At 48.2% G+C, this 24204-nt stretch overlaps 1 protein-coding gene across 10 annotated transcripts in view; it reads right to left on the bottom strand.

Moving 5' to 3' along the window:
• Positions 1 to 460: 460 nt before the first annotated feature.
• Positions 461 to 24204, bottom strand: part of ZNF496 (zinc finger protein 496) — a 36897-nt gene continuing 13153 nt past the window's right edge. For 7 of the 10 annotated variants that reach the window (XM_053218599.1, XM_053218615.1, XM_053218609.1 and 4 more), the window contains 4 exons: positions 10900 to 11032; positions 10154 to 10261; positions 9056 to 9169; positions 461 to 3654 (listed from right to left, as the gene is read on the bottom strand). In XM_053218599.1, the coding sequence (XP_053074574.1) occupies positions 2918 to 3654; positions 9056 to 9169; positions 10154 to 10261; positions 10900 to 11032 (1092 nt within the window). In that variant the 3' untranslated portion in view covers positions 461 to 2917. The remainder of the gene's footprint in view (positions 3655 to 9055; positions 9170 to 10153; positions 10262 to 10899; positions 11033 to 24204) is intronic. The other 3 variants (XM_053218601.1, XM_053218614.1, XM_053218618.1) reach the window with 1 other exon arrangement.

Below are 24204 nucleotides of genomic sequence, written 5' to 3'. Positions count from 1 at the left end.
AAGAGCTTGTGCATGGTCCAAATTCTGCTTTTGGTGGAGGAAGGAAACCATCTCAGGGAAGAAGAGCAACTTGGACCAACGTCCAAGTCCAAGGCAGGTGTGGACTTGTGCCTTCTCTCCCATCAGTGTTATAGCGTGACTTAGGAATGGCAAGAGTTCAGGAGACAAAGGATGCACTAAAAAATGGCCAAAGTTCAGTGAAATAGCTATGGTGTCACCAGGAGTGCAACTTACCCGTGGTGTAGAGAGAGTGACTTCCTTTCTCTTCCAGAGAAGGCTCAGATCAGATGACGGAAACTATCTGAGACATAAAGGTTTCACACAGGGATGTCTGATGTCCAGAAGGAACATTTTCAAGATCATTATACCTGAAGCCCTATTGTTCTGGCCTGTTGACTGACCATCTCTCTCAGCTGTGCATTTTACTTTTTTAACTAAAATTAAAAGTCTAACACGAATATTAATTCAGTGAGTTTTTATTATGCACCTGTTCAGTTTGTGGGAACAATGCCAAGGGATCAGAGGAACAGAGAGAGCAGATGCTTCTCAGATGAGAAGTCTCGACTCCTGAACCTCCATGGCCAGGTAGAGACCCCTCACCTGCCTGCCCAGTGCCCACAGAGGAAGGGAGGAACCAAGTGGGCCAGCCCTCCTATTACCTGCAGCTTTCCGCAATGCAGGCAGCCCTGGCTTCTTCTGCACAGATGAACCTGGGATTTGAGCTACATCACCCATGACGGTTCCCAGGAGCAATGTCAACTCCTGGTTTGCTGGGCGCCTTGGTCAGCTTTGGGTCAGGGAATCGGAGGCTGCCTCATGATGTCTGATTGATACTCAAGAAACACACAGCCTCTCTTTAGGTTTCAGTTCTGTTACATTCCACTTGTTCCTTACTTACAATCAGATTTCACACATAAAATACACCAGGTAAGTGAAGCAATGCTCCTTGTAGACGTGTCTTAAGTGGGTGGGTTAATACACTCACCAATGGACCTTTGGGCAAAAGCACAGCTGGACGAGACAAATGTGCACAGCATCTGGCTTCTATTTGGAATTTTCCACTTTCTTATTAGCCTTAAAAGATCTGGGGGGTTTATTTTCCCCGTTTCCTGGCAGATTGATACAAGAGGCAAATTCTTCTGAAACAAAGAGCCCCAATAGTTTATTTATTACTGAGGGTAGGACCAAATGGTTTTATGACACTTACTGTTCCTGGGTATGAAGCTGTCATTACACAGGCACAGCCCTCATTTAACTATAGGACCTTGGCACTCTCTCACTGGGTCTGGGGGAGTGGTGTCTTGACAGGACAATGAAGTGAATGACAAGGAGACACTGGCAGGTGTATAAATAATACAGAACACCTGACCGGTTGCTGGCTTTTACAACTGGCCACAGCTGCTCACCAGTCCCCAGGCCTTCTCGTCACTGGGCCTAGTAGACATGGTCAGTTCTCCCAGAAGCATTAAGACCACAGCCATCCATGCCTGAGATTCCACTCCCCATCCAGAATGCCAGGCTACAAACTTTGAAGGCTCTTGTGCAGAGGACACCCCACCCTGAAAGCAGCAGCTTGGGTCTGAATCGTGCTTCTGGTTGAAGGAAGAGCTAGCTACAGTGTTTGTATTGGTCCTTGTGTGGATTGGGGATGAGAGCATTACGTGACCACGTGGTATTGTGGGCTGAACTGTGTCCCCAACCCCCACAACTCTAACCCTGGCACACTGGAGTGTGACCTTCTTTGGAACTGAGGCCACGGCAGGTGTAATTAGTTAAGATGGGAGTCTACGGGAGTAGGACGGGCAGACCTTAGATATGGATGCATTTCTTCCAGAAAGGGACAGACACACACACAGAGCACCATGTGAGAATACAGCAGAGCTGGGGTGATGCTTCTGGAAGCCATGCAGTACCAACAATTGCCAGCAAGCCCTGGGGTGCGGGGGCAGGTGACAGACGACGCATGAAATAGACCCTCCCCTGGGAGGGGCCACCCTGATCTTGGACTTGTGCCTTCAGAACTAAGATGATGCCTTTGTTGTTTAAGGCATCTGGTTTCTGCAGGAGCCCTTGCAAACGACCCCAACCAGCACACTAAGTCACATACGCACAGCATGAGCATGACTTCACGTGAGGTTCTGGTTTCCCGGCTCAGCTCACCCAGACAAACACAACAGGACACCCTCACTGGGGGCTGAACCCCCCCCTTCCTGGACTCGATGGACTGCACGTCCACCCAAAACCACCTATGAAGACCCTTCAAGGGTACAAAGAAACAGCATTTAGGGGTGGGTGTGCTACAGTTTAAAATGGGGCTTTGCCTTAGATAAGCTCCTGTTCCCTAATAAGCAGACACCATCACAAATAAAAGGGTAGGAGTTTCCCTTCTGCAGGAGCTATAAAGCCCCCCAGCACGGTTTGAGCCTGAAAAGGGCTGCCTGATAGCAGTGGGTTGTTTCTATGGGCCAAGAAGTGATGGAGACTCAGCCTTCTGATGACAGGATGCGGCCTGGTGTTTGGCCCTGTGGTCATAGGCCCACAGGCCACACCCTGCCTTATTGCCACCCTCAGCCCATCAGCACACCCCAAGCTTCTTGCCGCCGGACAGCAGTGCAGGTACCCCCAGACCTCAGTACAGGGGAAGGGAGTGTACTTGACACTGGCTGGCAAGGGCCAGACCCCGGGGGGTGGTCCCATCCCTCCCTGCCAGGGAAGCTCTGGAGGGACGGTTCTCTAGGACCTGCAGAGATGAAGAGTCACAGCTGGTGGAGACGCGCCCTCCCTGCTTTTTGGCACGGCCGAGACAGAGCGCATGCTCAGTCGGCCACTATCTCATTTCTACCTGAGAGCGAAGGATGGGAGGACGGAGCTTCTGTCCCGGGCAGGTGCACCGCGGGAGGGGCCAGGCCGGGCCGCCTCAGTAGGAATTGAGGGCCTGCTTGGAGCGGCGCTTCAAGTGCAGGCGCTGGTGGCGAAGCAGGTCGCAGTTCTGAGAGAAGCTCTTGACGCAGTAGCGGCACTGGAAGGGCTGCGCCGTGCCCCGCAGGTGCGCGCTGCTGCGGTGCCGCGCCAGGTGCTCCGGCCGCTGGAACGCCCGCCCGCAGTCGCAGCACTGGAAGGCTAGCAGGCCGCCCGGGCCCCCGCCCACGGCCCCCGCCGCGTTCGGCTCGGTCTTCGGCACCGGCTCCAGTCCACCCGTCGGCAGGTGTATCCGCCTGTGCGACAGCAGGTGCGAGTTGAGGCGGAAGCTCTTCCCGCAGGCGCCGCAGCGGTAGGGCTTCTGCGCCTCGTGGCTCTCCAGGTGCCCGTCCAGGTCCTCGCTGTCGCTGAACAGCTCCCCGCACACCGAGCACTCGTGCGGCTTCTGCTCCCTGCGGCTGCGCAGGTGCCGGATGAAATTGACCCTCCAGCGGAAGATCTTCCCGCAGTTGGGGCAGATGTAGGACTTTTTGGATGACGTCTGCACCTCGTCCCCGCGCTCTGCGCCGCTGCGGTGGGAGGCGGGGAGGCTGCGCGGCTTCTCGGCGGGGCCCCGCGGCTCATCAGTGCAGTAAGGGCTGAGCTGGGAGTCCTCGTCTCCAGAGCTGGACAGGACGATCTCGATGGTCACCTCCTCGTCCAGGCCGTTTTCGGGGGTCAGCGCGTCCCCTCCGGCTACAGGGAAGCCACGCGGAAGTTCATTCAGTGCTGCTGCCCATGCCACAGCCCTGCCCCCGCAAAGGCTCCCCAGGGAGGTTCAGAGTGGATTCTCTTCCCCTTCCCTGTCCTGTTCCCTTAAGGCCCCATCACACAATCCTTTCCTTCCTCCTTTTCTAGGCAGAGACCCCTACAAGCTCTAAGGACTTTGTATTTGTCAGTGTGAAGTTTTGGCCATTTACACATCAGTTAACACCACTTACCTAATGTCATAGGGCACGTTAAAGCTGTCAGGAAAGAGAAAGACACCATATTCTAGAAAGGCAGTGCCAGGAAGGTACCAGCTACCATGTGCTGAGCACTGACAAGCTCCAGGGGCTCTGTGGCACTTGTGACATGAACAGCCCTGTTTGTTCCTGGACATAAGTCACTGATGTATTATTTGCCAAATTATATACACGCACAAACTTGGGTGACACACTCTGGGCTCAGGGTTGAAGGGGAGTCAGGCTCGTTGCGCTGACCTCAGGGCTGTTCAACAGTACCCTACACCCAGGTCAGCTTTCCCTCAGTGTCACCTCTGACACCTGCCAGCCGCCCCCAGTGGTGATGGGTAGAGCTGCTCTGTACTTTAGACTGCAGCGGACAGACTCCATGAATCCTGAGTCTGTGATGTTGGAAGATGGGTGGGGAGTGGGGTGAAGTTGTAGCCCCAGGCCCACCACGCAGCTCCCCATCTGGTCTGTTTCCTCACTGTGTGAGATGTGGGACTGAGGCGGGGGGGCGGGGAGTGCTGCGAGACCCCCTTGAGGTCTTAGCAGGAATTGAGATGTTAGCAGAAATATGCTGATTCTGGATTTAGTCTCTGGAGGAAGGAGCACTCTGTGAGGTTAGGGAACCTGAGGGTGGGTGGAGCTGGAGATACAGAAGCAGGGCAGGAGTACCCAGAAGCCACAGAGCATGGGGCAGACACCAGGCAGCAGCAGAGCCATGAAGCACTTGTTCCTAAGGGGACTAGGGTAAGGGGACACAGCACAACATGAGACTGGGGAATAAAGACTTGAGAACCTGGAAAATTCCCACTTTTATCCACACTGAAAAAAATTACAAAGTATGCTCTGGAGAGAATGCCCAAGTGGCCGGATAACCATTTGGTAAAGGGATTCTGGGTGTAACCCACGGAGGGGAGGCAATCCAGGAAAGAGCTGCGGAGGACCCTCTGGTCTGGTGAACTGAACGCCTGTGAACTGCACTGTGAGCAGGGACGCTGCCAACTCAGACTAAACAGCAAGAGACCTTAGGAAGGCCGTCAGACTTCTGGGATTCCACAGAGAAGTCCAGCAGAGCTATCTGGAGACACATGGCAGTCGGCCTTGATGAAAGAGGGCTGGCTCCAATGGCCGTCCCCAGGTAGACAGGATGCTACAGCAGCCTGGGGCCCAAGGGCGATCAGAGTGCTGGCCAGAGATTGATCCCAAGCCTTAAGTTCATTTATTTTTGAGAGAGAGAGAGAATGAATGAGTGTGCACATGAGCAGGGAGGGGCAGAGAGAGAGAGAGACACAGGGAAGGAGAGAGACAGAATCCCAAGAGGGTTCTGTGCTGAGTCAGCACAGAACCCAACTTGGTGCTCAAACTCATGACCATGAGATCACGACCCGAGCCAATATAAAGAGTCAGACGTTTAACACACTGAGCCACCCAGGTGCCCCAAACTTTCTTTTTTAAAAAAATTTTTAATGTTTATTTTTGAGAGAGAGACAGAGTGCAAGCAGGGGAGGGGCAGAGAGAGGGAGGCACAGAATCTGAAGCAGGCTCCAGGCTCTGAGCTGTCGATACAGAGCCCGGCGTGGGGCTCAAACTCATGAACCACGAGATCATGATTTGAGCCGAAGTCGGACCCTTAACCAACTGAGCCACCCAGGCGCCCCAAGCCTTACGTTCTAATGGAATTTGCCCTACTGGGCCTCAAACTTGCTTGGGAACCTTTCTTCTTCCCAATTTTCCCCTTTTGGGATGAAAAGGTCTATCCTGTGCCAGCCTGAGCACTGCACTTTGAGAAGTACAGCACTGGACGTGTGGTTTCACAGATTCACAGCCAGAGAGGATGTGCCTTGGGTCTCACCTCTACCTGATCTACAGGACATTCAGATAAGGTTACGGATGCAGAGCTGGTGCTGGAAGAGATTAAGGGATGTCCAGAGAGGGTGAATACACTTTGCATGGGAAGAGAACATGGACTTTGTAGGACACGAGGGTGGAATGAGCTGAACTGCAGCCCCTTAAAAATCCATAGATCCAAGTCCTAACCCCAGTACCTCCGAATATGAGCATATTTGGAAATAAGGCATTTCAAGAGGGAATTAAGTTAAAATGAGGTCATTAGGGCAGGACCTGCTCCACCAGGTGTCCTTGTAAGAAGATTGGGGCACAGACACTCAGAGATGGATTGTGAGAAGACACAGGGAGGAGACTGCCATCCACAAGCCAAGAAGGGGGAGGGGGCTCAGAAGCCCACCATGCGGCCACCTTCATCCTAGCCATGCAGCCTCCAGAATTCTGAGAAAATCCACCCTTGTTTGAGCCTCCCGGTCTGTGGTATCTTGGTATCGCAGCCCTCCGAGACTAATAGAATGCACATGGGAGGACATCCACTCAGATCAGAAAGTTAACAAAAATAGACGTGGAGCTTCTGAAGAGGGAGGAAGAAATCAACAGTAATGCTGTTGTGTGTCATCAATACAACAATGTGAAGAATCCCTAGTATGTAACATGAGACTCCGAGGTGTGCCCAGAGCAGCAGGAAGAGAGTAAGAGGGAGCTCTTGGCTCAGCACTGATGAGTAACAAGGTGTGTGGGGGCGGACGCAGGGGCGCTGAACTGAGTAGTAGGGTAACGGTGGGGTAACAGGCAAGAATTACTGATCTATCTACGTGCTTTTACATGAACTATTTAATCCTCAACAACGAGTCCATCTGAGGGCACCTGGGCGGGGGGGGCTCAGTCCTTTAGGTGTCCAGACTCTTGAATTCAGCTCAGGTCATGATCTCATGGTTTGTGGGTTCAAGCCCCATGCTGGGCTCTGTGCTGACAGTGTGGAGCCTGCTTGGGATTCTCTCTCAAAATAAATAAATAAACATTAAAAAAAAGAAAAAGAACCATAGTAACCCCACCTGGCAACTATGATGATTACGCCTGTTTGGCAGGTGAAAAATTTAAAGCAGAGGGAGAAAGCAGCCCTGAGTTTCAGGAGAGCTGTGGCCAGGCTGTGCTGCAGGCAGGAAACGGCCAGACCGGCGTGTGAGCCAGGAGCAGAGGCACATGCCTTGGCTCGCAGCTGACGTGTCCTGAAGGGCACTCTGTGCACTGGAAATGAACAGACCCCCAAGAGCCAGAGGGGCTGAGGGGCAGCGTGGACTGAAAGTAAATAAAAAAAAAATAAAGGCATTATAAAAAATATATTCTTAGAATGTTAGAGTGGGGAGGCTTACTTACAAGACAAAAAACCAAACAGGAGACGATGAATAAATTTACATTTTTAAAATGCAGAACAAGAATTATAGGCTGAAAGACCTAGAAAGTTTAAAAAAAATGGGAAGAATCGTGTGCATATATGTAAGAGGCCCTTAATGTTGAGTTTCTATGAAATTCTCTCAGAGAACACCAGCTTGGTAATGTGAAGGGTATAGCCCAGATGTTGTGCATCTGACCACATGGCTTCATATCTGCAGTGCAGGGTATTCCTGGGCCCCTGACTTCGGACCACGTGCCCCAGATGCACAACAGAGACATCACAGTACCTCTTACGGGCTAAATATCTGTCTCCCCCAGTACTCATACGTTCGAGCCTGCGTTAGGCAGTGCGGCCTTTGTGGGGGGTGGGGGGTGGGGGGTGGTGGTGGCTAGGTTTAGACAGTGGGACCTACTGGTGTTGGGACCCTTGTGTTGGGATGAGAGCCCTTACAAGAAGAGGAAGAGAGAGGACAGATCCATGCTGTCTCCTTCCAAGAGCACACAGGGAGAAGGCAAGCGTCTACGAGCCAGGAAGAGTCCTAACTACTTACAGGATGTGCCAGAAGGACCCAGTGCACACAATCTCGTTGAGAACTTACAGTGGTGCTGCACTTGGGCCCTAAACAGAGCTCACCAAATGTGAACAGGGAAAAGCCAACAAAAACAAGGATGAATATTAACTAGTTGACTCACAGAGGAAATGTGGGAAGCTAAAAGACACGCTCCATCTCTGTGCAGCACTGAGATGCACTGGTGATTGGCATGAATGGATGGGCCCGTAGCATCTTGCGTGGGCACGGCTGTGCAGGTACAGACCCCTCCCCTGATGTCACACAGCATGGGCCACCAAAACAAAACCAGTGCCTGTTCCTGGGAATCCAGCACCTCCCCAATCTCAGACGGCAACCTTGGCTTGTGCCATTTCAGAAGAGACTCTGTGTCAGGACCCAGGAAGGGGAGTGGAGGTGAGAGCACTCCATGTTGGTGAACATCCGTCCCCCTTGTGAAATGACATCGGTGGGGGTGAGACACACTGTGGGCAGGGAGGTGCCAGCAAGGACCCAACATGCCTCTGGGGGTATTGCTGAAGCCTGCATGAACGATCACCCTCAGCACACAGATTTACACAAACACACACATAAATGACTGTGGGCCCTGCATGAAGCTGCATGGAAATACCACAATCCAACGCCAAGTCTTGCCTCCAAATGCCACCACGGGTCAAAGAGATCATGCGTTAGCCCGTCTTCCTAACTGAGGGAAATCTCCATGACCCAGTGGGCTCCAGGGAGAACCAGAGCTTGGGTCTGGTGTTTGGAAAGAGGTCTGAACCCCGAGACCAGTAAGGCTGGCTGTATTTTAGTCCTTGCTTCTGCAGGTGGTGACTTTTACCATCACAGCTCAGAGTGCATGCTGGCCACTCCTGTGAGGCTCTGCCTCCTTGTCCAGAGGGCCCCTCAACTCGGCCATCCCAGACCTGGTCTTAATTCCTGGACTCAGATCAGGGACTCTGACCCTACATCACAGCCCTGCTTCAACCCGCAGAGGGAGGGCAAGGAAGGGAGGTTCTCCAAACCTGAGGGATCCAGGCAGAACAGAACCAGCCCAAGCAGCTGCAGCTGGCAGGGGTCCCGAAGAGTCCAGTTCCTGACCCCACCCTACCTCCCAGCCGCACACACGCACCACACTGGACACCACACACGCGTGCACTTTCGCATGCCTCACACCGGACACCAAGTGCACAGGCACGCACACACGGACCCCACCACACAGCACACAGGCAGGTAGACATGTGCTCACGCGCACCACACTACACACCAGCACACACCATGCTACACCCCCTACCATGTACATTGTTGCTCGCATACACACTGCACACCGCCCCCCACTCTCCCCACCCCCTTTACCTGGGCGGGTGCTCTGGGTGAGTGCCATCTGCTGGCAGGTCTGGAACTCGGGCACCTGCAGCTCATCCCGTTTCCTTCTCTCTTCCACCTGGAATGGCTGGAGACCTGGGAAGTCTTTCCAGAGAAGAAAATGGAGAAACTGATTTGCCCTGCAGTTGCCAGCCTCACATATGCCCTGCTGTGATCTGGGAGCAGCCCTGGGCAGCCGCTTGGTAAGGCAGAATGGCCAGCAGCAGGAACATGGGCTCTGACACCAGACAGAATCTGTGTGGATGTGAATGCCGTCTGGTCCTGAGGGCATCCCTGTGCTCACCGCCACTCTGTGGTGGGGTTTGTGCAGGCTTGGGGCCCTGCACCCACGGATACAGACCCAGTCGGTGCAGAGGGAGCACAGGGGCCGCCGCCTCCATGTGCCGGAGAGTCTGCACCTCGTCCCAGCTGGGGGTGGTGAGCCACAGCCTGGTCTGATTTGCCAGCTTCAGGTCCCAGAGGGGCCGAGGTGTGGAGCTGCTGCCCATACTGTGCAAAGTGTGTCTCCCTGAAGGGGTGGACATCTCATGGCATCAGGGCACGGAGTTCTGGTGACATGGACTGCCCCAGGGCAGGGAGGTTGTGGGAAAATGCTGCTGAGCTGTGCTGCTGTCCACTCAGCCCCAGCACCTCTCTGTGCCTTGGTTTCCTCACATAAACCAGACTGGCCAGGCATCCAGAGGTGCTATGCCTGGTGCCTGGCCAGGAGAAGCTATGGCCTCCTTCTCCTCCTCCCTGGCCTCACTTCTGGAGAGTACCTGACCTCACATGTGGGAGTTGAGGGCAGGGGGGCACCTGTTCGGCACAAACCAGCACTGCTTACAGTGGGAAGAAAGACTTCTGTCACACCCTGGGCTCTGGCTGAGGGAAGAGTGATCCCCACACTCAACAGAACTGAAACCTCACAGTGTTTCTGGAAGAGTCAGGGAAGAGGCCAGGCATGTTCCAGCAAGACAGAGTGTGGGATGGGGGGGAGGGGGAGGGACACTGGGCTGCAGAGGGAGGCTGGAGAGGCTGGCCTGCCCTGGCCAGCAGCAAACTCCCCCCAGCTCTGCAACCATCACTCACCCAAGTAAGAAACCTGGGGCACGTCCTTCCCTTGCAGGTCCTGCAACTCTGGAACCCGGGGCTCGTTCTCCTCTCCCTGGGAGAGATGCAGCTGGGTGCCCGGGTCACCTGTTCATGGAGAGGAGGACACAGTTGTCACTGAGGTGTCTGCACAGGAGCCCAGGCCAGATGGAGGGCGGGACCTCTGCACCAGGGCAGATGCACCCGCAGGGGCCATGAGGGGCCATGGGGCATGCAGGGAGGGGGCAGGACAAGGAGCACATGAAAGGAAGAGCTTTGGGATGAGCGCATATCCTTTGGGGCTGTCAGGAAATCAGACGTGAAGAGAGCCATAGAAGAATGACAGAAAACCAGGGTGCCTGCATGGCTCAGGTCATGATCTCACGCCTTGTGAGTTGGAACCCCGCATTGGGCCATGTGCTGACAGCTCAGAGCCTGGAGCCTGCTTTGTGTGTCTCCCTCTCTCTCTGCCCCTCCCCCACTCATGCTCAGTCTCTCTTGCTCTCTCAAAAATAAACAAACGCTAAAAAAAAAAAAAATGGCAGAAAACCAGACGCACAGGAAACATGTTGCATTTGGTTTTGTATGAAACAGCCAGGTGAGCCTGATCTACATGTGGCAGACAGAGGGTGGGTGATGGTCAATCTGCAAAGTGCCCATGAGGTCTGGGGGTGAAAAGCAATCAGATGCCGGCCCCCCCCCCCCCCCCCAGTCTCTGGCCTCAGGAGAGAGGGGGTAAGTCTTACTTGGAGGCAGCGAGACCCCACAGTCCTCCCCGATGATGAACTCTCCATAGAAGCCCGTCTGCGCAGGGTCTAGAAGGGACCAGTCCTCTTGGGAGAAGCAGAAAATCATATCCTTGAAAGGAGAAACCCGGTTCTGAAACCACAGGGGGACAACGAGGATGCCTGAGTCCAGGGAAGCTCTGAACCAGGGGAAAGCAAGCTGGGATGAAGGGCAGAGCCCCTCGAGACCCCAGCCGCATGAGCCCCAGGAAGGGAAGGCAGAGAGGCTGCCCCAACTGTAGCCTGAGATGACCTCACACGGATTGGGTTCAGCATAATCCCAATGGCAGATGCCTCTTGGGGACAGGATGGCCACTGATCATTCACTGGCTTCCTTGTCAGTGCTGGGGCAGCCTGACACCCTCAGCTCCGAGGTGGGTACATGGGGGGTGTCCAACTGAATCACCAATGCAGACATTGCATTTTTAGAGTTTATGCTGCATATGTGCAAAGTACAAGCTTGTTCACTGCAACATTAATGATTCCAGGTGACAGTGAAAGAATCTGACATCTGTGCCCAGTGTCACAGAACTAAGCTACTTCCCAGCAGGAACATCACACACTGGTGAGGAGGAACGAGGGCCTGTCTGTACCAAGAAGGAATCCCTCTAAGGGATTCACCCATGGAAAAAGCACCCATGTGGAAGGTGGTCTAGATGGTCCCCACGTGCCAAGTGTCCAGAAGTCTGGAACGCTGCCTGCTGCTATAGAGGGGCCTATGGTTAGTGCTACATGGAGACTTTGCCTTCTTTCTTTTTTTAAAAAAAATGTATTACTGTCTTTTTAATTACGTAGGCTCCACACCCAAGGTGGGCTTGAACTCAGGACGCTGAGATCAAGTGTTGGATGATCCACCGACTGAGCCAGCCAGGTGTCCTGACAAGGAGACTTTTCTTATACTTTGAGTCATGAACCATGGCAATTTTTAATTTAAAAAGTGATAGCATATGCATATAATACCAGGATACCATAACAATAAAGAAGGGCCCCTGGGGGCTTAGTCGGTTAGGCGTCCGACTGCAGCTCAGGTCGTGATCTCGCAGTTTGTGGGTTCGAGCACCATGCTGGGCTCTGTGCTGAGAGGTCAGAACCTGGAGCCTGCTTCAGATTCTGTGTCTCCTTCTCTCTCTGCCCCTCCCCCGTTTGCACTCTCTCCCTCTCAAATATAAATACAATAAACATTAAAAAAAAAAATAAATGAAGATATCCTCTGCAAAATGGAACTACAAGATCTCTGCCAGCTGAAGCATGAAGTGAGGGTTTCAAGTTTCCTGTGAATGTTACAAGACAAATGGATGGTAACAATAAATGTCATGTAAACATTGTTCATTTTGGGGGCACATGGGTGGTTCAGTCGGTTAAGCATCCAACTCTTGGTTTCAGCTTAGGTCATGATCTCACGGTCTGTGAGTTTGAGCCCTGCATCAGGCTTTGTGCTGGCAGCTCAGAGCCTAGAGCCTGCTTCAGATTCTGTGTCTCCCTCTCTCTCTACCCCTCCCCTGCTCATACTCACTCTCTCTCAAAAATAAATAAAACATTAAAAACATGAAAAAGAATTCATAGTATTTCTTTCATTATTAATTTTTTAATGTTTATCAACACATTTCTGAGAGAGCGACAGCATGAGCAGGGAAGGGGCACAGAGAGAGGGAGACAGAATCCCAAGCAGGCTCTGCACCATCAGCATGGAGCCCAATGTGGGGCTTGAACCCATGAACCATGAGATCATTACCTGAGCTGAAATCAAGAGTCGGATGCTCAACCGATTGAACCATGCAGGTGCCCCATAAACTCTTTAAAGGTCAATCATCAGGAATATAAGTGAAATTTAACAGTCGTAGGTTTACAATTACTTCTTGGTTTTTCTTTGCCCAAGCAAAGGTTAAATCTGATTAAAAAGATTTATTTATTAAATCTGATTAAAAAGTGTTATGCTCCTCTGGGTCCTGGAGGGTGTAGGAAAACGGGTCCTCACACATGCTTAGCAGAAATGCATGTTTCTGGACATTTGGGAGAATGCTAACAGAAGCACACCCATTCTACTTCTGGGAAATTTTCCTAAGGAATCCTCAGAGATATATGCAAAAATGTGTGTGAAACAACATGGAACATGCTGTTTGGGAGAATTGCGCGAGGATTCTTTTGTTCTGCACACTTTTCCCTAGTGGCTGAAGACTGCCCTGAGCGTGTAGTATGTAGCTAGCTCTAGGACATGGACTTATTTCAGAGTATGGTTCTGTCAATAACGTTCGGGTTTTCCCCAATTCTTTGCTACTAAGAGCAACGGTCCAATGAACTCCCTCATCAGTCTCCCTGCCCACGAACAAGTGTCTCCAGGGTCGACATGAACATACCTCTTTCCCAATATTAAATATTCCCACATCGTTCTTCCAGTGGGGTACCCACAACTGTACTCCACAGGCAACACACCTGTACTGTTCACCCACATCTCTGCCAACACCTGGCAAGGCCACGTCTACGGTTCTAATGACACTGTGGGCAAGGAGCAATCAGCATTGGAACTACCCTTTTCTCGATGAACATTTTTCTCATGGGTTTATGGGCCAATCTGCATCTGTCTTCTTTGAAATTCTCATGTATTTTCTTTGCACGTTTTTCTATTTTCTCATGGTTCCTTTTCCTAATTTTTTTAACCAGCTTATTTAAAATTGCAGACGTATGTGTCTCTTATAAAAGAAAAATTAATATTATTTTAATTTTAAAATTAAAAAAATCCAATGTGTTGCATTAAAAAAATCAGTAATATTAGTGGTATAGAATGAACTGTTTGAAAAAACAGAACAAAACACAAAAACCTCACACCTCATGACAAAAACACAAAACAAAAAAACCCCAACCAAAACCAGAACAAAGAACAAAAACAACAAAATCTTGAAATGAATCAAAGACCCATATAAAATTTCCAGAAGAAAATTCTGTGTGACCCTGGGGTAGACAGAGATTCATTAGGACATAAAAAGTATATATTACAAAAGAAAAACACGGGACCTCTGATGTCCAATCTTCATAAGACATCAAAACAATGAAAAGGCAAACTGTAGAAGAGTGATAGAAAATATTTCCAATAATATATCAAAGGACTTTTATCCAGCATATATATATATATATATATATATATACACACACACACACACATATATATATATATATTTTACAAGTCCTTTTTAATTAAAAAAATTTTTTTTATTTATTTATTTTAAGAGACAGAGACAGTATGAGTGGGGGAAGGGCAGCTAGGGAGGGAGCGAAAGAATCCCAAGCAGGCGCTGTGCTGTCAGCACAGGGCCTAATGGGGGGCTCAAACCCATGAAGCCGTGAGATCATGACCTGAACCGAAATCAAGAGTTGGATGCTTAACCAACTGGGCCACCCAGGCACCCTAATTTAGTTTTTATTTTAGAGAGAGAGAGAGAGTGTGAGCAGGGGAGAGGGACAGAGGGGCAGAGGGAGAGAGAATCTTAAGCAGGTTCTATGCTCAGCACAGAGCCTGACACGGAGCTCAATCCCATGACCCTGGGATTATGACCTGAGCCGAAATCAAGAATGAGATGCTCAACTGACTGAGCCACCTAGGCACTCCTATTTTACAAAGTTCTTGAAACACAGTAAGATGGTGGGGGGGTGGGGTGGGGGGTGGGGGGGGGAAGGGTGCCTGGTTGGTTCAGTTGGTATGCATGCAATCTCAGGGCCATGAGTTTAAGCCCCACATTAGGTGTAGAGCTTACTTAAAACAAAACAAAACAAAACAAAAAACTGCAGTAAGCAACCCAGTAAGCAGGGAAAATATTTGGGCACTTCACGAAAGATTAAAAGAAATGATCCACAGCACATGGAAAGATGAAAAACTTCATTAGTCAACAGGGAACTGAAAATTAAAACCATAATAAGATACCTATTTTAATGGGCAAAATATACACTTTTTCTAAAAAAAAAATGACAATACCAGTAAATGGTGAAGATGTGTAGCAAAAGGAACTCTCATTCATTAGGTGGAGTGTTGAGTGGTAAACCACCACAGAAAACAGCCATTTCTCATATAATCAATCACATCCTTACCCTACAACAATTCCACTTCTGGATAATCGCCCAAGAGAAATAAAAACCTGTATCCACAAAAAGACATGTAAGTGTTCTAGAAGTCTCACTCATAATGGCCAAAGTGGAAAGGACCCAAATATGGGTTGACAAGTGACTGGGTAAACCAGCTGTCAGTGTGCAATGGAATACTACTCAGCAATAAAAAAGGAAAAATTGATAGACATGTGAGTGACGCTGAAATCACTGGGCTGAGTAAGAGAAGCCTGGCACAAAAGACCATGTACTGTAGGATTCCATTTACAAAAAATTCTAGAATGAGAGAAAATCATCTACAGTGGCAAAAGGGAGATCATGGCTGGCCTGGGTGTGAGAGCAGGACTTGCAAACGGGCACAGGGGAATTTCTGGGATTTGATAGAGGGGAGATGTTTTCTATGTTGACTGGGGTCATAGTTATGTGAGTGCAGACACTTGTCAAAAACTATCCAAACTTGGTGTGCCTGGGAGACTCAGTCAGTTTTTAAGTGTCCAACTTCAGCTCAGGTCATGATCTCATGGTCTGTGGGTTCAAGCCCCATGTCGGGCTCTGTGCTGTAAGCTCAGAGCCTGGAGCCTGCTTTGGATTCTGTGTCTCCCCTCTCTCTCGGCCCCTCCGCTGCTCATGCTCTGTCTCTTCCTCAAAAATAAACATTAAAACATTAAAAAAATAAACTAATAGAGTATTTAAAAAATGTGTGAAGTCGAATCAGGAGTTTGGAACAGGCTTCTCAAACTCACATATGCCTACGAACCACCTAGGCATCTCAGTAACGATGCACTCTACATCAGTAGGTCTATGGAGGAGCCTGAGAGGCGGCATTTGAACAAGCTGTAAGTGGCTTTGCTCCTAGAAGAGGTCGGTATGATGGAAGTCTGTCCTCCCAAGACGAGTTCCACAGGATGGAAGATGGAGCTGAGAAAGTCATGGGTTTGCAGGACAGAATCTGATGTTGGTTTCAAAGGGGATTAGAAGGTCCATCCCAAATACGCCACTTTGGCATTAGGACTTTCAGTCAACTGAGAAACAGGATCACAGAGAAAGTTCTCTACCCAGGGCGCCTGGGTGGCTTAGTTGGTTGACTGACTCTTGACCTCAGTTCAGGTCATGATCTCATGGTTCATGGGTTCAAGCCCTGTGGAGGGTGTGTTCTGTCAGTGCAGAGCCTGCTTGAGATTCTGTCTCTCTGCCCCTGCCCCACTTGCACAATACTTTTCTCTGTCTCTCAAAATAAACATTTACAAAACAAAAGCTCTCTACTCTCCCCCATCTGCCTAAATGAAGGACATGAAGCTTCCCTGTGAAAAGCACCCTGGTCTCCCACCCGCAAGGGCAAAATTACTCTTCATCTCCAGAGAGGACAGAACTGGACTCTTACCAGACCAGAGACAACAAAACACACTTGACCAAGTAACCCTTGTTTTCCATTACTCTCCAAATACTTGCCTTCCCATAATTTACCAACCCTCTGAGCTAACAATCCCTTTCCTCTGTCTTGTCACTTCTCTGCAATTACCGCCTTGGGTTAAAATGGTGCATCAGTCAGCCTGCGGATCTGACTGCCTTCTTGGGGTTTTCATTTCATTTCTGTGAGGCAACCCACAGGCACAGGAAATAAATCTTTTTAATCCTGTGACTCTGCATTGTGTCAATTCAATGTACAGGGGGCACTGAGCCTAACAGAGTGGAGGAAAAAGGTTTTTTTTTCTTCCTGAAGATGGTAACTGCCCCTGTTGGTAAACAGTTGAGAAATCAGAGCTCTCAGGGGCACCTGGGTGGCTCAGTCGGTTAAGCATCTGACTTTGGCTCAGGTCATGATCTCACGGTTTATGAGTTAGAACCCCGCATTGGGCTCTGTGCTGACAGCTCAGAGCCTGGAGCCTGCTTCGGTTCTGTGTCTCCCTCTCTCTCTGCCCCTCCCCCAGTCACATTCTGTCTCTCTCTCTCTCAAAAATAAATACACATCTAAAAAAATTGAAAGAAAAAAAAAGAAATCAGAGCTCTCAGATGGTAGTGTGGTTCTGGTTCTGCAGATTCTGAAGACAAAAGTGGAGGAGATGTAGAAACTGCTCACTTTAGCCTTGGATGGGTGTCTGGGAACAGACCCCAAGTGGAAATAGGAACTAATCACAGTGGACAAAGTTAGCATCATGGAAGCAAACCCCAGTGCCAGGGCCAGGTGGTGGATCTGTGATGCTCTACTTGCTGACAGAGTCTGACACAGTCTGACACAGCCACCCTGGGACCCCCGGGGACTTCTGTCTCATGGGGAAATGCTCACATGTCAGGGAGAAGCAAGGATGTAGAGCATAATCCCTGCAAGGGAGAAAAAACTGGCACAGGTAACTCTGGGCGCAAGTTCAACAAAACATTCGAAGATCTTCACAGGAACTGGGAACATGTAACACACTCCTGTGCTAAATCTTGCTCATTCTTCTTCTTCTTTTTTTTTTTTTTTTTTTTTTAGTGTCTATTTTTGGGAGGGGAGAGAGAAACTCAAGCAGGCTGTGCACTGTCAACACGGAGTATAATGTGGGGCTTGAACCCATGAACTATGAGGTCATGACCTGAGCCAAAATTGAGAGGGATGTTTAACCAACTGACCCACTCAGGTGTCCAGTCTTGCCAATTTTTATAAGGAGAGTGGATGGAGTACATAAATACGTCAATTTAAAAACAGAGCTATTTTTCCCTGATTCCTGCCTCTAAGAATAGCTAAAATCCCAGCCCCTTGATGCATAAAACACACATGGGAGTCTGAATGGGGAGAGGAAGAAGGCTGGCGTGGACCCTGAGGAATCTCAAGGTGACGAGCTCTCTCATTCTTTATGTCTCATGCATCCCAACTTGAAGTGAACGCAGAGAAGATGGCAAGCCAGAGACACCCCCCCCCTTTCCCCACCCCAGGTACAGAGAAAAACAAACCCGAACAAAGCCTGTGGTCTCAGCCACGAGACCAGGAAAGGAGCAGCTGAGCCAGCTGGGCATCACTGCTCTCCTCTACCCAGCACCGCAGAAAACATCACAGCCCCCAGCCTGCTCCTGTGGCAGAAAACGAACACCCTCATGAGGCTGATGCCAGGCATCCTGACACCCCACTGCTGGGTGTAGTGGCCTCCGAGAGAGCTGAGCGGGAGCCAGGGCTCCTGTCCTGCTGGCTGGAACAGTTCACCCCTCCCCGCCCGCCCCCACACCTGTGGTCATCTAGGGAGACCACATGGTCAGCTGGAGCTCTGCCCCAGTCAGGAGCCCCACTCCCTGGTGCCCATGGAGACTGAGGAGGGGGCTGGACTCCTTCCCTCCCTGGCAGGAACAGGACAGGACAGCCCACCCTGAGGGGTCTTCTGCTCAAGCAGGGGTCAGAGTGAAAACCCACCTGAACAGGTTTCAAGGGGACCCAGAGTGTCATAACATAACATAGAAAGTCAGGGGCACCTGGGTGGCTCAGTTGGTTAAGCATCTGACTTTAGCTCAGGTCATGATCTCAAGGCTCCTGAGTTCGAGTCCCACATAGAGCTCTGCACTGACAGCTCAGAGCCTGGAGCCTGCTGTGGATTCTGTGTCTGCCTCTCTCTCTGCCCCTCCTTGTCCCCGTGCTCTCTCTCTCTCTCTCAGTCTCAAAACTAAATGAACATTAAAAAAGAAAGAAAAGAAGGAAGAAAGGAAGAAAGGAAGAAAGGAAGAAAGGAAGAAAGGAAGAAAGAAAGAAAGAAAGAAAGAAAGAAAGAAAGAAAGAAAGAAAATCACTGGCAACACCAAGAACCAGAACGATCTCAAAGTGAGTGAAAACGGAAGATATAAAGAGCAAGTAAATGGAAATACAAGAACCGAGAACCTGAGAGCTCAGGGATGAGCTCAACAGCAGAATGAAGGGCACAGGACAGTCTGTCAACCTGTGAAGACAGGAAAAGGCAACTGTGGCGGAGATGCTCTAACAGTCTCCGGTGCCTGTGGGACTGCAAGAACATGTCCCAGACGGGCGCACAGCGTAGGGCCGAAAAACGCCTCCAAGAAACCAGGCCTCAATAATTCCCTTCCCTGGAAAAAGATGTTAGACCAGCTCATTCAGGAAGCAGAGCCAACCCCAAACAGGTAATCCAAGGAAATCCACACCAAAACACATCCTAATTAAACTTCCAAAAACAGAATATGAAAAGTGGCTAGAGGAAAATGACAGCTTCCCCACATGAGGGAAGAAAATCCCCGTCTCTGATGAGAAACCACGGAGGGCAGGCAGAGGGGGGCCATATGCTTCAAGTACTGACAGGAATTGGGGCAGCGTGGGGCCCATGTCGGGAGAAAACACCTGCAGGAATGGAGGGATCCAGGCATTCTCAGATGGATCACAACCAAGTCCATCTTGACCAGCAGACTCACCCTGTAGGAAAGGCTGAAGGAAATTATCTAAGTGGAAAGGAAGCCACAGAAGGAACCAAAAGGAAGAAAATGGTAAGCAAAAATAGGAGATGCACTAGGCTTTCCTTCTCCATTTAAGTTTTCTCAATAACTGACAGTCTGATGTAGTTCTAAATGTATCTTGGGAGGCGCACTTGGGGGCTCAGTCGGTTGAGCACCTGACTTTGGCTCAGGTCATGATCTTACGGTTCATGAGTTCAAGCCCCATGTCAGGCTCTATAGTGATAGCTCAGAGCCTGGAACCTGCTTCGGATTCTGTGTGTGTATCTCTCTCTCTGCTCCTCCCCTGCTCGTGTGCACACTCTTTCTCTTTCTGTCCAAAAAAAAAAGTATCTAGAGGAACTAGTTAAATCACTTTTAAAAAGAAACTTTATTTTTTTATTTTGGAGAGAGAGCACAAATGGGGGAGAATCTCAAGCAGGCTCTATGCTCACTCAGCACAGAGCCCGACATGGGACTCAACCCCATGACTCTGAGATCATGACCTGAGCCAAAATCAAGACTCAAGACACCCAATCAACTGAGCTACCCAGGCAACCCCTAATCACTTTTAATACAAAAGGGGGGGGGGATGAAGGGATGTTAAGGGCTGTGATAAGATAAATATCTCTCTATATATCTATATGTATAATATAGAGGTATATCTGGATATGGATATATTGATTTCTGGTTTGAATCAATAAAATCAATACATATACATCTGTATACATCTATATGCACACAGATATATATATCTATGTATATATATAGCTATATATATAAATACATACATACATAATTTAATACCCACAGCAATCACTAAAAAAGCTGCATGACAGATTCTTTGATTGACCAAACTTTAGTCAGGCTCCCGAATCTTCTCCTGGGGCCATCTGTGGCCCTCCTATAAGGCACCTCCTTATAAAACACACATTTTTGGACACCTGGGTGGTTCAGTCGGTTGAGTGTCCGACTCTTCAATTTCAGCACAGTCATGGTTCATGAGTTCGAGCCCCATGTTGGGCTCTGCACTGGTGGCACGGATCCTGCTTGGGAGTCTCTGTCTCCCTCCCTTTCTGTCCCTCCTGAGCTCATGCACACGCGTGCTCTCTCTCTCAAAATAAATACATATTAAAAAAAATAAAAATTCCTTTAAAAACTTTTTAAAATTGTATAATATAAAACAAAACGCACGTTTAGTAAGAACGCTGATAAGTCAGTTTAACCAGAACCCCAACCCTTGATACCTGATTAGGTTCCTTATTGTCCATCACCCCTAGGTGAAGTCTGATGTCTGTGGCCTGCCTTTGGTGAGAATCCTGTTAGGTCAGTTTAGCTGGAACCCTATCTTATCCCTGACGTTTCCTCCTAGTAATGTTTTGTCCACAGACCTCCCTACCCCATGCTCCCTGGCTGTAAACTCCCACTTGCCGTTGCTGTATTTGGAGGTGAGCCCCAGCTCTCTCCACTGCACGATCCCTGCCATGTTCCCCATGTGGTCCTGAATAAAGTCTGCCTTATCAGCTGTAACAAGTGTCACTGAATATTTTAACAATATAAAGACATATACTTGACAACACACTAGGTAAGTCAAGATGGAAAGCTACAGAATGTTCAGGTAACCCAGAGCAAAGCAAGAAAAAAAAAAGAGAAACGAAAAACAGAACAAATGGGAAAAAAGGCATGTCAATAATTACATTAAAATATAAATGGTCTATGGGAATGCAAACTGGTGCAGCCACTCTGGAAAACAGTATAGAGGTTCCCCCCCAAAAATAAAAATAGAACTACTCTACGACCCAGCAATTGCACTACTAGGCATTTATCCATGGGATACACGTGTGTTGTTTCTAAGGGACATGTACACCCCCATGTTTATAGCAGCACTATCAACGATAGCCAAAGTATGGAAAGAGTCCAAATGTCCATCAATGGATGAATGAATAAAGAAGATGATAAAGATACACACACACACACACACACACACACACACACACACACACACACACAATGGAGTATTACTCGGCAATCAAAAAGAATGAAATCTTGTCATTTGTAACTACGTGGATGGAACTGGAGAGCATTATGCTAAGTGAAATTAGTCAGAGAAAGACAAATATCATATGACTTCACTCATATGAGGACTTTAAGAGACAAAACAGATGAACATAAAGGGAAGCAAAAATAATATAAAAACAGGGAGGGGGACAAAACAGAAGAGACTCATAAATATGGAGAACAAATAGAGGGTTACTGGAGGGGTTGGGGGAGGGGGGATGGGCTAAATGGGTAAGGGGCACTAAGGAATCTACTCCTGAAATCACTGCTGCACCATATGCTAATTTGGATGTAAATTAAAAAAAAAATTAAAAAAATATAAATGGTCTAAATAAGACATTTTTTTTTTTTAAAGTAAACTCTATACCACACATGGGGTTTGAACTCACGACCCTGAGATCAAGAACTGATGCTCTACCAACTGAGCCAGTCAGGTGCCCCTAAATTCATCACTTAAAACACAGTGATTGGCAGAGGGGATTAAAAAACCTGATCTGGGGCACCTGGGTGGCTCACTCAGTTAAACGTTAAGCGTCTAACTCTTGGTATTGGCTCAGGTCATGATTTGTGAGATGGAGCCCTGAGTTGGGCTCTGTGCTGACAGCATGGAGCCTGCTTGGGATTCGCTCTCTCCTTCCCACTCTGCCCCTCCCCCACCAGTGCTTTATCTCCCCAAATAAATAATAAAGTAAACTTTAAAAAATTTAAAATATATATTTAAAATTAATAAAAAACAAAAAACCTGACCCAAATATAAGCTATCTAAATTTTTTTATGTTTATTTATTTTTTTGGGGGGGGGGGGAGAGAGAGAGAGAGAGCGAGCGCACAAGTGGGAGAGGCCCAGAAAGGGGGAGACAGAAGACCCAAAGCAGGCTCTCAAGTGAGCGCAGAACCCCACGTGGGGCTCGATCTCATGAACCATGCTATCGTGACCATGAGCTGAAACCAAGAGTCAGACGCTTAACCGACTGAGCCACCCAGGTGCCCCTAACTATATGCTATCTAAAAGAAACTCACCTCAAACATGATGATTTGGCAGGTTGGAAGTAAAAAGATGGAAAGTATATATTACACAACCATTAATCAAAAGGAACAAGAGTAGGTATATTAATACCAAATGAGATAGAGCAAAGAAAATTACTAGAGACGTTATATAATAAAAGGGTAGTCCATGAAAGCATAGCAATCCTAAATGTGTATGTACCAAACAACAAAGCTGAAAAATATACAAGGCAAAAACTGACAGAACTCAAAGGAAAACAGACAAATCAATTACTATTGACTTCCATATCCTGCTCTCAACTGACAGAAAATAAGAAGAAAGTAACTTGATATTGATAGCACCACCAAACAAGAGGTTCTGATCAACTTCTATAAAACACTTCACCCAACACTAGCAGAATATATATCCTGTTTTTACGTGTGCACAGGACTATACCAAGACAGACCATACACTGGGTCATCAAAATCCTGGAGGGAGAGGAGAAACTCCCAACAAATTTGAAAGAAATACAGAGTATATTCTTGGATTATAATGGAACCAAACCAGAAATCTATAAAAGAAAATAAAGGGAAAACCTTCAAGCCTTTGGAAATGAAATACCACATTTTAAAATAATCCTTGGGTCAAAGAAGGCTCAAGAGAAATTAAAAAATACACTGAAATAAATGAAGGTAAAACCACATCATACTGTAACTTGTGGGATATGGCCAAAGTGGTTCTCAGAGGGATATCTACAGCACTAAAATGCTTATATTAAAAAATGCTTACATATATTAACAAAGGCAAAGCATGGAAAGAGCTCAAATGTCCATTGATGGATGAATGGATAAAGAAGACATGGTATGTATACACACATGTGCACACACACACAATGGAGTATTACTTGGCAATTAAAAAGAATGAAATCTTGGCATTTGCAACTACATGGATAGAACTAGAGGGTATTATGCTAAGTGGAATTAGTCAGTCAGAGAAAGACAAATATCATATGACTTCACTCATATGAGGACTTTAAGATACAAAACAGATGAACATAAGGGAAGGGAAGCAAAAATAATATAAAAACAGGGAGGGGGACACAACATAAGAGACTCTTAAATATGGAGAACAAACAGGGTTACTGGAGGGGTTGTGGGAGGGGAGATGGGCTAAATGGGCAAGGGGCATTAAGGAAGACACTTACTGGGATGAGCACTGGATGTTATACACAGGGGATGAATCATTGGATTTGACTCCTGAAATCATTATTGCACTGTATGCTAACTTGGATGTAAATTAAAAAAAAAAAATGCTTACATTTGAGGGAAAGTCTCAAATCAATAATTGAAGCTCCCACCTCACGAACCTAGAAGGCAAACAGTAAAATAAACCCAAAGCATGTAGGAAGAAGAAAACAGTCAAGATGAGAGCAGAAATCAACGAAACTGAAAACAGGAAAATAACAAAGAAAAACCAATGAAACAATGAACTGGTTCTTTGAAAAGGTCAGTGAAAGTGAAAACCTCTAACAAGACTTACACAGAAAAAAAAAAAGAGAGAGAAAAAAACACAAATTTCCAGTATCAGAAATGAAACCGGAATAGCACAGACCATGCCCATACCAAAACGATAAAGGAACACCACAAGAAAGTCTACATGCAATACATTTGACAACTTCAATGAAATGAGCCAACTGCTTGAGAAGCGCGTACTACCAAAACTCAACCACCATCA

This window comes from Acinonyx jubatus, chromosome A1 (assembly GCF_027475565.1).
Source record: "Acinonyx jubatus isolate Ajub_Pintada_27869175 chromosome A1, VMU_Ajub_asm_v1.0, whole genome shotgun sequence".
NCBI lineage: Eukaryota > Metazoa > Chordata > Mammalia > Carnivora > Felidae > Acinonyx > Acinonyx jubatus.
This window is presented reverse-complemented; position numbering and strand designations above follow the sequence as displayed.